At 43.1% G+C, this 13,024-nt stretch overlaps 1 protein-coding gene across 1 annotated transcript in view; it reads right to left on the bottom strand.

Moving 5' to 3' along the window:
- rasef (RAS and EF-hand domain containing) overlaps window positions 1-7,337 on the bottom strand; it is a 48,957-nt gene extending 41,620 nt beyond the window's left edge. The window contains exons 1-2 of the mRNA XM_078396989.1: window positions 7,299-7,337; window positions 6,482-6,806 (exon numbers count right to left, since the gene is read on the bottom strand). Coding sequence (XP_078253115.1) covers window positions 6,482-6,777 — 296 coding nt within the window. The 5' untranslated portion in view covers window positions 6,778-6,806; window positions 7,299-7,337. The remainder of the gene's footprint in view (window positions 1-6,481; window positions 6,807-7,298) is intronic.
- Window positions 7,338-13,024: the final 5,687 nt, after the last annotated feature.

Genomic DNA, 13,024 nt, shown 5'->3' with positions numbered 1-13,024 from the left:
GAGCAATAGAGGCTTAAAGGTGTTCTGATCGAGGTACACAAGAAACATATATTAAGTGGGATAGTCAGAATCTTTTTCCCATGGTAGGATTATTAAAAAATGAGATGGCATAAGGCGAAAGGGGATTTTCGTGAAGGTTTTTTTAAAATAAAACAAATTGTTGATACCTGGAACTTGTTCTCAGAGGTGGTTGAATTAGAAACATCTACATTTAAAAGACATATCGATAGGGACATAAATAGACAAGACACAGAAGGATATGCACCTAATGCAGGTAAATGGGTTTAGTATGGATGGTAATAAAGGTCAGCATAGACATGGTCTGAAGGACTCATTTCTGTACAGTATGTCTCTAACAAACATGATAACTCTTTCCATAACTAAGGTTTGGCTCCATTCACAATTATTAGAGTCAGAGCAATAGGATACAGAATTCAGCCATTCACCGACTATGGCCACTGTGCCTTTTCCCCATCCATACTAATATTTGCATGTATTAGCATCCTTGAGACCAAAACAAAACTGGCTTAACCTATTTTCTCCTGGAAAGAAACAGATGCCTTATTGCACTACAAGTGCTGACAGCATGTTATGAAAATATACAAAGACATCAAAAAATTCCACATACAAATTTTCAGAACTGTTTGAAAATAGTAAAATTGATATTAAAATTATCCCGCAGCCATACACCTTTAAAGTACTCAGGACTGGGGCATTATATAAATATAACACCGATTTCAATTAAACTTCTTCCACAGGACCACGGGACGACAGTGAGTAAGGTGGGCCTAAAATTCTTGCGCTATCATGTATCGTTTTGGTTAAGGAACAAGCAAACAAATGAGAATTTTAGTACATAGATAGATGCAGGGAATGGAGGGATATCGATCATATGTAGGCAAATGAGATTAGTTTATCTTGGCATCGTGTTTGGCATGGACATTGTGGACAAAGGGCGTGTTCCTGTGCTGCACTTTTATTTTTGAGCTACATCCCAGAACTTTGGAATAGATTGCTATGGTTACCAACTTCCAAAAATCTATATATTCTTTAATGGCTCCAGTACATTGGGGATACCAAATATTTTCTCTCTCCCATTATTTAAAAAAGGCGGGAGAAAGAAAAAACAGCGAGCTGCTAGCCACTATTAGGGAAAAAATATATGATTTAAAAAATCAAGAAAGTAATGATTGAATATAACAATTTGGATTAATACCAGGGAAAAATATAGCATTACTGCCCTGACCATTCAAGATACTTCAGGCAATGATCACAAGAATGCAATAAATAGAAGTCGGTCATGTGTTTTCTCAGAGTCTGCCTGCCATTCTTTGAAATCTCAGAAATTTCCAGCATCAACCCATATTCCTCGATTCCTTTACTGTCCAGAAATCTGCAAGTTCACAGTTTGACCAAGATTCCACAGCCCTCCAGGGTAGAGATTCCAAAGATTCATCAGTGCAAAGAAATTGCTCCTTACTTGCCTAGTGTAGGTGAATCGAGGACCAGAGGACATAGGTTTAAGGTGAAGGGGAAAAGATTTAATAGGAATCAGAGGGGTAACTTTCTCACACAAAGGGAGTTGGGTGTATGGAACAACCTGCCAGAGGAGGTAGCTGAGACATTTAAGCAACAGATACATGGATAGGGCAGGTTTGGAGGGAAATGGACCAAATGCAGGAAGGTGGGACTAGTGTAGCTGGGACACATGTTGGCCGATGTGGGCAAGTTGGGCCGAAGAACCTCTTTCCGCTCTGTATCACTCTAGGACTCCAATTCAATCCTAAACAATTTACCACTTTATTTTGAAGCTGACTAAAATCTAAACTCATCAGCCAGGGGAAATTTCAGCCCTTCATGCACCATGTTAAGACTGGTAAGAATTTTGCAAGATTCAATGAGCTCTCCTCTCATTCTACTATCTACTACAGAATACAGACCTAATCTAACAAATCCTTCCATACATGGCAAAAATCCAACATAGGCAGTTAAGTGAATCTACACTGATGCCCACAAGTACAGCTTCTTCAGGAAAAGAAACAAACCTCTGCATTATTGTCATGTGGCATATTTGCTCTAATACTGTAATTCCTTAAGAGGAAGTTTGGCATGTCCCCAAAACACCTCACCAACTTGTGCAGATGCACCATAGAAAGCATTTTATCAGGATGTATCACAGGATGGTTTGGGAATAGCTTTGTCCATGACCGCAAGAAATTGTAGAGAATAGTGGACGTGGCCAAGACCATCATACAAACCAACCCTTCCATTGACTCCATCTACACTTCACACTGCTTCAGCAAGCCCACCAGCATAACCAAGGACGAGTCTCACCCTCGTCACTCCCTCTCCCATAAGACAAGAGGTACAGAAGTGTGAACATGTATACCTCCAGATTCAGGGACAGTTTCTTTCCAGCTGGTATTATGCAACTGAACCATCCTATCACCAACTATAGAGCGGGCCTAATCTACCATCTACCTCATTGGAGACCCTCAGACTATCTTTGATCAGACTTTACCTTCCACTAAACATTATTCCCATTATTCTATATCTGTACACAGTGGACGACTTGATTGTAATCATGCATAGACTTTTCACTGACTAGATTACACACAACAAATAGCTCTTCCACTGTACCTTAATACACATGACAATAATAACAAAACAAAACAAAAAAAAAGATTGTCTTCTTGATTGCTTGCTTCACCTACAAGTTGGCATTCCGTGACTGGCGTCCATGGACATCAAAGTAACTTTGTTAAATGTGGATGTTGAATCACCATTAAAATGAAAACATTGCTTTTCTGCTTTGTACATCGCATTTTATTCCTTGGGCGTTCTTGCCCAATTATTAAACTTCTCCAAATCTACTTTACATTGTCTTCATCCGAGTTTGTATCATTGGCAAATTTCTTGAGGGTGAACCCTCAGAAAGCAATGGTGTTCCTGGGCACATTCTTATCACCTGCGCAGACCAACTGGCTGGTGTTTTTTGTGGAGATCATCAACCCGTCATTACTAAGATGAGAGGTTTACACCTGCTTTAAAAGGACATCAATAATATCTGTTCCCAAGAAGAGCAAAGCAACATGACTCGATGACTAACATGTTAGTAGCACTAACACCCATGGTGATGACTTCAGCAGTTTGAAGAAGGGTCCAAACCTGAAATGTCACCCTTCCATGTTCTCCAGAGATGTTGCCTGCCCAGCTGAGTTACTCCAGCATTGTCTTTCCATGGTGATGGTGCTTTGAGAAGCTAGTCAAGGACCTGGACCCACTACAATTCATGTACTACCACAACAGACCAACAGACCATCAGGGGATGTGATCTCACTAGCTCTCCACTGGACCATTTACTGCTCATTGACTACTGCTTGCAATTCAACATTATTGTCCTCTCCCAACATGTCAATCTCAGAGAACTGGACCTGTCAAGTCAAGTCAATTTTATTTGTATAGCACATTTAAAAACAACCCACGTTGACCAAAGTGCTGTACATCTGATTAGGTACTAAGGGGAAAAAAATGAAACATACAGTAGCACGCAAACAGTTCACAGCGCCTCCTCAATGAGCCTCAAACTCTGTCATCTCTATGAAATTGGCTCCTCTAGTTCCTCATTGACAGACCACAATCAGTAAGGATTGGCAACCACACTTCATTCTCGATAACCATTAGTACTGGAGCTATACTCATGACTGTGTGGCCAGGCACAGCGCCAACATTATCTTTGTCGATGAAACCGCTGTTGTTGAATGAATAATGGGTGATGATGAGTCAGAGTATTGGAGGGTGATTGATAATCTGATTGAATGATGCCAGAACAACAATCTAGTTCTTCATATTTGCAAAAAAAAAGAGCTGATTATTGACTTCAGGAAGAGAAAGCTGGGAATTCATGGATGCCTTCATCGATGGGTCAAAGATCTGTTCTGGGTCCAACACATCAATACAATGATATTCATCAATGCCTCTAGAGTCATAGAGTGATACAGTGCAGAAACAGGCGCTTCGTCCCCACTTGCCCACATGTCCCAGTTACACTAGTCCCACCTGCCTGCGCTTGGTCCATATCCCCTATGTCCTCGATTCCCCTACTCTGGGCAAGAGATCCTGTGCATCTATCCGATCTATTCCTCTCAAGATTTGATACACCTCTATAAGATCACCCTCATCCTCCTGCACTCCAAGGAATAGAGACCCAGCCTACTCAACCTCTCCCTCTAGTTCAGACCCCTTAGTCCTGGCAACATCCTTGTAAATCTTCCCTGAACCCTTCCAAGCTTGACAATGTCTTGCCTACAACAAATTTAAGAGTGTGTTGTATTGCACATGCGATTGAAGCTTGCTCTATGCAGGCAGCAGATGTGGGGGTTTGAGGAGTCTGGAAGAAGCCTTGGTCCTGCCCTGCCTGAACACATGCAATGGAAGCTTGCTCTATGCAGGCAGCAGATGTGGGGGGTTTGAGGAGTCTGGAAGAAGCCTTGGTCCTGCCCTGCCTGAACACATGCAATGGAAGCTTGCTCTATGCAGGCTGCAGATGTGGGGGGGGGGGGGGGGGGGGGGTTGAGGAGTCGGGAGGAAGCCTTGGTCCTGCCCTGCCTGAACACATGCAATGGAAGCTTGCTGTATGCAGGCAGCAGATGTGGGGGGTTTGAGGAGTCTGGAAGAAGCCTTGGTCCTGCTCTGCCTGAACACATGCAATGGAAGCTTGCTGTATGCAGGCAGCAGATGTGGGGGTTTGAGGAGTCGGGAGGAAGCCTTGGTCCTACTCTGCCCTAACAAATGTTCTCCTCTACTTCAGGAGAAAATTGATGAGATTTTCTTACATCGACAAATAGGCGATCAAACTTCTTCAGTCTGAAGAAGGGTCTCGACCCAAAACGTCACCCATTCCTTCTCTCCTGAGATGCTGCCTGACCTGCTGAGTTACTCCAGCATTTTGTGAAATAAAACTTCGACAGGTGTACAGTAGAAAGCAAACTGGTTGGTTGCATCATGGCCTGTTTTGGCAACCCAAATGCTCAAAAGTGGTCACCCAAAAGGTGACTACAGATAGTGGTAGACACTGCCTGGTACTGACCTCCCCACCATTGAAGGGATCACTGTCTCTAAAGGGCAGCCTTTATCAAAGACCCACGGCATCCTGGTGGTGCTATCATTTTGCTATTTCCATTGGTAAGGTGGTACATAAGCCTGAAAATAGTGTTCAAAGAACTCCTTCTTCCCAACAACCATATTATTGAACACTGGAAGACATTAATCACTTTCTCAACAACTACGATCTACTACGGTCAGCCTTTTGTTGTAGGATAGACTTCGGTTTTTGCACGATTTTGGTTACCTGGTATTAATGTTATTAATTTATTGTATTATTATATGTATCGGTGTCTTGTCTCGTTAACGGGCCTGTTTAGCTGCAGCGAGCAATAATACTTTGTTGTCCCATTGCAGGTATCTTGGTTAATTAAACATTCTTGACTCTAGAAACTTGGAAATAAGACTATTTCAAACTCTTTCTAATTTCCATTGGGTATTGCTATCAGCGCTCCCCCTACTCCAGAAAAATGAAAGGATAAGTAAGCATTGTTACAATGTTAAGTTTGCTGCGGGTCACGCACTTTCGCGGAACGCCCTATCCAGCAGCCGCTATGCTCATGGTTAAATGTGCATTCCCTTTCTTCAGGCGGAATGGCGCTCCTCCCATCCAACTGCCCCGAAACGGCTCTCGTTTTGGTCACTGAACCACAGTGACTGGAAATATTTACCGGTAGCTCTCTGCATTTGGCCCATCGTACTTCTGTGTGGAGAAAGTAACCCTCCCAATAAGCTGAGCACCTAATCCGTCGCCCGTCCCAATCTATGAAACTAGATGAAGTAATGTTGATACAAGCACGACAAGGGGCACTGCTTCTCCTGTGTGCAACTCAGATTCTCAAATCAACTGGCATTTGAAAGTCGATTTTTTTTATTTTTAATCCCAATTTTACACACGAACTAAACCACTTTTCAGGGCGCAGACCTGTTATTTAGAGGTCCGTAAAGGGCTCGGGGTGGAGTCCACCTGTAACCTAGCAGCAATGCGCAGTGCCAGTGGTGGCGGGGCTGCCCGGGTTTATCCGACCAACACACATTTCGTGTCTCCCGGCGGTTCCCGGGGACGAAGCGTCGCAGAACCAGGGGACAGGACAGGGCAGGACAGGGCAGGGAAGGACCAAAACTTACTCCAGACTCAACCCCCACACCTGCTGCCCGCGTACAGCAAGCTGGCAGCTCCAGCTGGAAATACAACACGCCCTTAAACTACCCCAATGTCAGTCTGAAGAAGGGTCTCGACCCGAAACGTCACCCATTCCTTCTCTCCCGAGATGCTGCCCGACCCGCTGAGTTACTATATCCAGCATTTTGTGAATAAATACCAAAGTAGAACAACGCGTCAGTCACACACGGAAACATTGTGCAGGGTTTGTTTCACCTTGGAATAAACCTGGCCTCTTCGCCCAGTCTCTGTTGGAATTCGTCCCAGTCGGGCTCGACACTCAAAGCCTCGAAGTTTATCATCTCGGAAACTTCTTGAAAGCCTCGGGCGAACTCGCGGAAGTTGATGCAGCCGTCTCTGTTGGAGTCGAGCTTGTCGAAGAGAGTGTCGATCTCGGGCTGTCCTACTTGTAGCTCCAGACAGACCGTGACAAATTCCTCATACTCGATGCGGCCGGACTTGTTCAGGTCGCAGGCGTGGAACAGGGCGCACAGCCTCTGCTCATCTCCCATCCGGAAATGGAGGCTCCAGAGTACACAAACTAAACATGTAAAAAAGGCAATATCCAACCAGGCGACCTGGAGTCAACCTCCCTCCCTCCCTCCCTCCCCGAGAGACCGTGACTCCTGCCCGCACCGCACCGCACCGCACCGCTCCTCTCCTTCATGCACCAGTGTGTGTCCAGGACCCGCTGACTGTGTGTGTGTGTGCGTGTGTTCAGGCGCCTGAGCCCGAGGTGAAGTGACCCTGTGGTTCCGAGCTCCAGCCCCAGTCACTGCAGGACTCCTTCATCCCGCCAGGTAGTGCAGAAGGAGCACCTCCCCCCGTCTGTCTGTCCGTCCCACGCAGCGGCGTTGTTCAAGGTTTCTCTTTAAAGAACTTGATGTACCTTTTTCCACCTGGTCACGTCACGCCAGCTTCACTTCTGCCCTCCCTCCCTCCCTCCCTCCCTCCCTTCCCTCCCTCCCTGTGTCGCCGCCGAACAAGTGCTGGGACCACGATGGCAGTCCATAGCTGGCCTGGGCTCGCTCACCTGCTGCGCTCAGGTTTGGGGGGAAACTCCGTTCAGAAACCGACAGGGTTGATGAGTTCAAGAGAACCGCGTTGGCAACACTTCCTTCCACAGGTGTCGCGAGTCGCAACACAAGCGTGTGAACTAATCGATTTTTGGGTTTTTTTGCGCTCTGAGACATACGCTCTTCCCAACGTTTCAAAAGGAAGGCTGAAATTCTTTCCCAACTACATCTTGCCACGCTTTGACTGGATATTTTGGATGCCTTCGTCAACCTGCTCTCCTTGGCATTTTAATTAATGGAGACTCCAAAGTACACAAACTTCAGGGCACTCGTAATCTTTGATTTTTCTTTTGTGTTCCTCACGACTCAGTTTTTCTCGTCTGCTACTCCTCGGTTCTCCCTCGCAGGCTTTTCGTTTTCCCTTTCTCCTACAGACCATTATTTTAAGATATATTTGAATTGTCTCTCTTATATTAATCTCATTTTTTATTCTACCTATACATATTTCAGCACATTAGTGCATCCGTAATATTCTGCTGTTTAAAAAAATCCAGACCAACTCATGTAAGCATCCATTTCTTATTCAGTTTCTTTGAAAAACGTCTGGTCATGCTCAAAATTTCCTTTCAGTTGTTAAATTTGAAAATGTAAACATCGGCTCAAGTCTTTCAAATTACCTTGACATCAGTCAGTCTAGTTTATTGTCACAGGTACAGTGAAAAGCTTTTGTTGCAGGCTATCTAGTCACCAGAAAAAATACATGATTACAATCAAGCCATTTACAGCAATCCCACGATAAGGAAATAACATTTAGTGCAAGATAAAGCCAGAAAAGTCCAATCAAGAATAGTCCGAGGGTTACCAAAGAGGTAGATAATAGTTCAGCACTGTTCTCTGGTTGTGGTAGGATGATTCATTTGACTGATAACAGCTGGGAAGAAACTGTCCCTGAATCTGGAGATGTGTGTTTTCACACTTCTATGTCTTTTGCCTGATGGAAGAGGGAGTGGCCAGGGTTCGACTCATCCTTGATTATGCTGCTGGCCTTGCCGAGGCAGCATGAGGTATGAATGGAGTCAATAGAACGGAGGTTGGTTTGTGTGATGGTCTGGGCTGCGTCCACAATTTGCTGACCACAATTTCTTGCGGTCTTGGATGGAGGTATTCCCAAACCAAGCTGTGATACATCCTGGTAAAATGCTTTTTATGGTGCATCTGTAGAAGTTGGTAAGAGTTGTAGGGGACATGCCGAACATCCTAAGCCTTCGAAGGAAGTAGAGGCATCAGAAGTAGTGCTTTCTGAGAGATAATAATATGTGGGATAATAATTATTTTCCAATAGTGCTAAATATAGTAAACGTATGGAAGATAAGATTGTGCAGAATAAAAAGCAAATACTGACTTATGCCCTATTTTGCACCAATATTAATTTCACTTTTGTCAACTGTAGATTTTGAAAGTGTGTCCTATATATCCAAGTTCAAGCCTTTAATGAATAGTTTAGCAAAAAAATTGAAGCTAATTTGTTTTAATACTAAGGGAGGCGAGATATGCATTCCTCCAGTTTGAAACCTGCTGTTTTCACACAGTTCTCCATTAGTAAGTCATTGTCAATTCAATATTGCTGTTCATTTTACTCCATGGTCTTCAATTTTGTTGACGTCTTATATTCAGTAGTTTACCAAATCCTTTTTAAGAATCCATATGTAAAACATCACATCGTCCTCATGGGCATTCAGTGTTACCTCATTAAAAAACTCATGTCAGTTAGAATTTGGTTTTAGTTAGTACTTGGCAGTCTCCTTTACTAATGCGAATGTGTCTAATTCCGCTTTTAATTTTGTCCCAGGCTATCATTTCTGGTAGTTTCCCACCATCTGGATTAGACTAACAAGATTGCAGTTGTTAGGTTTTCCTTGCCTCCTTTGTTGAGCAATAACATACTCCTGTGCTTCAGTACCACCCTTGAATCTAAGAAGGATTGGAAACTATGATCTATATCTTCCCATTTACCCCCTTATTTCCTTCGGTAACCTTGGATGTATCTCCTCCAGACCTTAAAATTTCAATGTTTTCAATTTCTAGCCTGTTCACTGTCATCTTTACATGCTCACTTCCTGAGTCTGACTGCATCTCCTGTCCTGTGAAGGCAGTTGCAAATTATTCATCAGTCATCGATGTCTTCATGAATAGATCTCTTTTATATCTTATGTTTTAAGTCCTGGTTTCTAGTTGAACTGCCTGTTTTCCATTTAAACACTTCCAGAAGGCATTACAGTTTATTTTATGTTTGCTGTCAATGTACTTTCATGTTATGTCTTAGCCCTTATTCCTTTTCACTACCCTTCTGAAGTTTCTACATTCAAATAACTCCTGCCTGTATTTGGTAATATGACATTTGTCATATATCTTTTTCTGCTTCACATTACATATCATTCCTTTAAAATGCAGTGGATTCTGGCTTTGATTACCTTTTCTTTCTGCTCACGTGAATATTCCTAGACTGCACCTGACCTAACTCTACTTTAAAGTTTGCCCATTCTTTGCTAAGATTTTTCTCTGTCAATCTTTACTTCTAGTTTTAAATCAGTCTAATCTATTTAAAACCCACCAAAACTGGCTTTCCTTCAATTATATATTTTGCTCATTGTCTTTTTCCATTACTTTTTCTCATTCGATTCGCAACATACAGGTCTTTGGGGGAGAAACACCTTCCTTTGCATTTAATACCATTCTAATTTCAGTCTACATTAACCTTGCTGAAGACCCCCACTATATCTATTCCATACTTCTTTTATTATCTGCAATTTCCTTGCAAATTTGCTCTTCTTTATCCTTTCTACTAGTTAAGTGTCTTTAGATAAATGGCACATCTAGTTTGCTTCTTTGATTGTAACTATAGAAATCGTTCTTAACTCATGTACATCCTCTTTTCCCAACACTGGATGCATGACCTTGTCCTTTATATTGCCCATATTCTCAGTGCCAAAATGGACCATAAATCTACTTGCTCACCCTCTTGTACAAGAATATTCTGAACAGTGATATTCTTGATACCATCACTAGAAAGGAACCATACCTTCATGGAATCATATCTGCAGCCATAGGGCCTTCTGACAGTCTTCTTCATGGGTCAAATTCTCTATAATGTCTGGATTTTGTTTCCTTCCACCAAGATCCTGCCCTGAACACTCTGCGTTCATCAAATGTAGTTTTTATTCAGGTATGTATTCAATCCTTTATTACTCATCAAACCTACCAGGTAGGTTACTGATTGGTATGGATAGTCAAAGACTTACAGAGTGATGCAACACAGAAACAAAGCCTATGGTCCATTGCATCCATGCTGGCTACCAAGTATCCATCAACACCATTGCATTTTATCAGTGCTTGGTCCGTAGCGTGTTGTGGCTCAGTGATTCAAATGCTCAGTCTGAAATGCTTACATCAGAGAGGCTATAAGATGCAGTGCTATCTAAAATAATTTATATCCATATAGCAATTTTTAGAATTCCAATATGTCATATTGTCAAAATGGCGGCGCTGCCATAGCAGCTGCGGCTTACCTGCGGTCCATTTGTCTTTGTGTTTTGTTGTTTTTTTGTGTCTTAATTGTCGATGTGATGTCGTGTTTTTGTGTTTGTGTACTATGTGTGGGGGGGAGGGGGGGAACTGTAAAATTGTAAATATGTGTCCCTTCCGAACGGAGACCTGACCTTTGTTTTCTGGGTGGTGTCTCCGTTCCTGCTGCGGCCTACCATCGGCCCAACTCCTGGAGCTGGCGGCCTCCAGGGCTCTGGTTCGCAGAGCCCACAGATCGGACTTACCATCAGCGGAGTCGGCCGTCTTCGGAGGCTGCGGGAGCGGCTGCGACTCGCCTTAGGCTCGGGCCGCATGGATGCCGACATCGGGAGCTCCGGCAGCGGCAGCATGTTCGCCCGCCCCGGGTCGCGGGGCTTGGGTCGCGGACATTTCACCGTCCGGCGCGGCCTAAAATAGGCCGCGGGATTTCTCTCTGCTGGGCGGGGGCTTCAATGTCGGGAGCCACGACCGCCCCGACGTGCAGCAACAGCGGCAGCGACAGCGTGTTCGCCCGCCCCGGATCGCGGGGCTTGGGTCGGCCCGCTGCGGACCTTTCACCGTCCGGTGCGGCCTGCAGCCACAACAACCTGACCGCGGGAGAAGACGGCAGGGGAAGGGAAAAGACATTGTGGCCTTCCATCACAGTGAGGAGAGGACTGGAGGAGACTCACTGTGATGGATGTTTCTTTTTTTTGTGTGTTTTTGAGGTTGTGTAATTTGCCTATTTTAATGCTTTATTGTGTAATCTGCCTAATTTAATGTTTTATTGTTGGACTGTGGGTGACTGAATTTCGTCCAAAAAATCGTTTTTTTGGATGACAAATAAAGCTATCTTGAATCTTGAATCTTGAATGTCTCAAAGCAATTTACAACCAGTGAAGCATTTCAGGCATACAAACACAGTGAAAGTCAGAAAATAGAGTGACCAATCTATGTCACATGTAATGTACTTTTTGAAATCTTCCTCTATTACTAGGAAAGGTAACAACGTGTTTTCATTATTTCTGACATCTGTGTCAATGGCACACACAAGCCATTGCAGTTGTATAGCATGTTGGTCTATTAACATAACATTATTGTGTGCAGACACAGTGATTTGACACATGTTAAGGGCTTCCTTTTATTTTTTGGTTGCAGTTAACATATTTTATAATTTCAATCTTACAGCATAGTGCGACTCTATAATCTGTTGCTTTCTCCATATCTATACGTTGATATATCAATCGATTTGTAATCATTTCATGCCTTAAAAGGTCTCAGAATTGTGTTTAAATGGATTATGCATTTAGATTGAATCTACCTCAATTTCTTCCATCTTTTAAATCTATTCATTAAACCTTCAACCAAATGAAACTCTACACACAAACTAGGGACATAACTAGAGACACAAGAGATTGCAGATGCTGGAACCTTGAACAAGGAACAACGTGCTGGAGGAGCTCAGTGGGCCAGGCAACAGCTCTGGAGTTAAATGGATAGAAATGTTTTGGATCAGACTTGTTCTGGCACAAAACATCCCTGTCCATTTCCCTACACAGATGCTGCCTGGACTGCTGAGTTCCTCCAGCATTTGCTTTTCTGTTTTAGGCATATAACGGCAGCATTCAAATACAAGAACTCCCCAAATGCATTTGCCAGTAACTGCAAAGTATGTGAATGGGAGAACTATAACATTGCTTTAAAATTTCAGGCACATCAGGAGATTTAGTCATTTTATTCAACATTTAATAACATTTCCTAAAATTTCTTATTGAGTTATGCTCTTTTTGTTGATTTATTCTCTATTTTGTTACTGGATGTCATGTGCATGTCACAAAAAAATTTAAAATGCTTTACTAAAATGCAAGGTTATGAACATGTCAGCATCTGATTTTTTAATGAATGACCGCTAAAAAAGTGAAAGCTTAAATATGAAGGCCGTAGTACAAAAAATGTCTGTAGTTTTTGGTCTTTAGATTTAGTTTTATAGGTACAGCATCGTAACAGCCCCTTCAGCCCACCGAGTCCACGCCAACCACTGACCACCCACTCACATTGTGCTAGAGTAACTCAATGGGTCAGGCAGCATCTCTGGAGAACATGAATGGGTGACATTTTGGGTTCAAAACTTGTTATCTATATTAGATCATATTAGGTATGTTGTTCCACTTTCTCATTAACT

This window comes from Rhinoraja longicauda, chromosome 3, assembly GCF_053455715.1.
Source record: "Rhinoraja longicauda isolate Sanriku21f chromosome 3, sRhiLon1.1, whole genome shotgun sequence".
NCBI lineage: Eukaryota > Metazoa > Chordata > Chondrichthyes > Rajiformes > Arhynchobatidae > Rhinoraja > Rhinoraja longicauda.
This window is presented reverse-complemented; position numbering and strand designations above follow the sequence as displayed.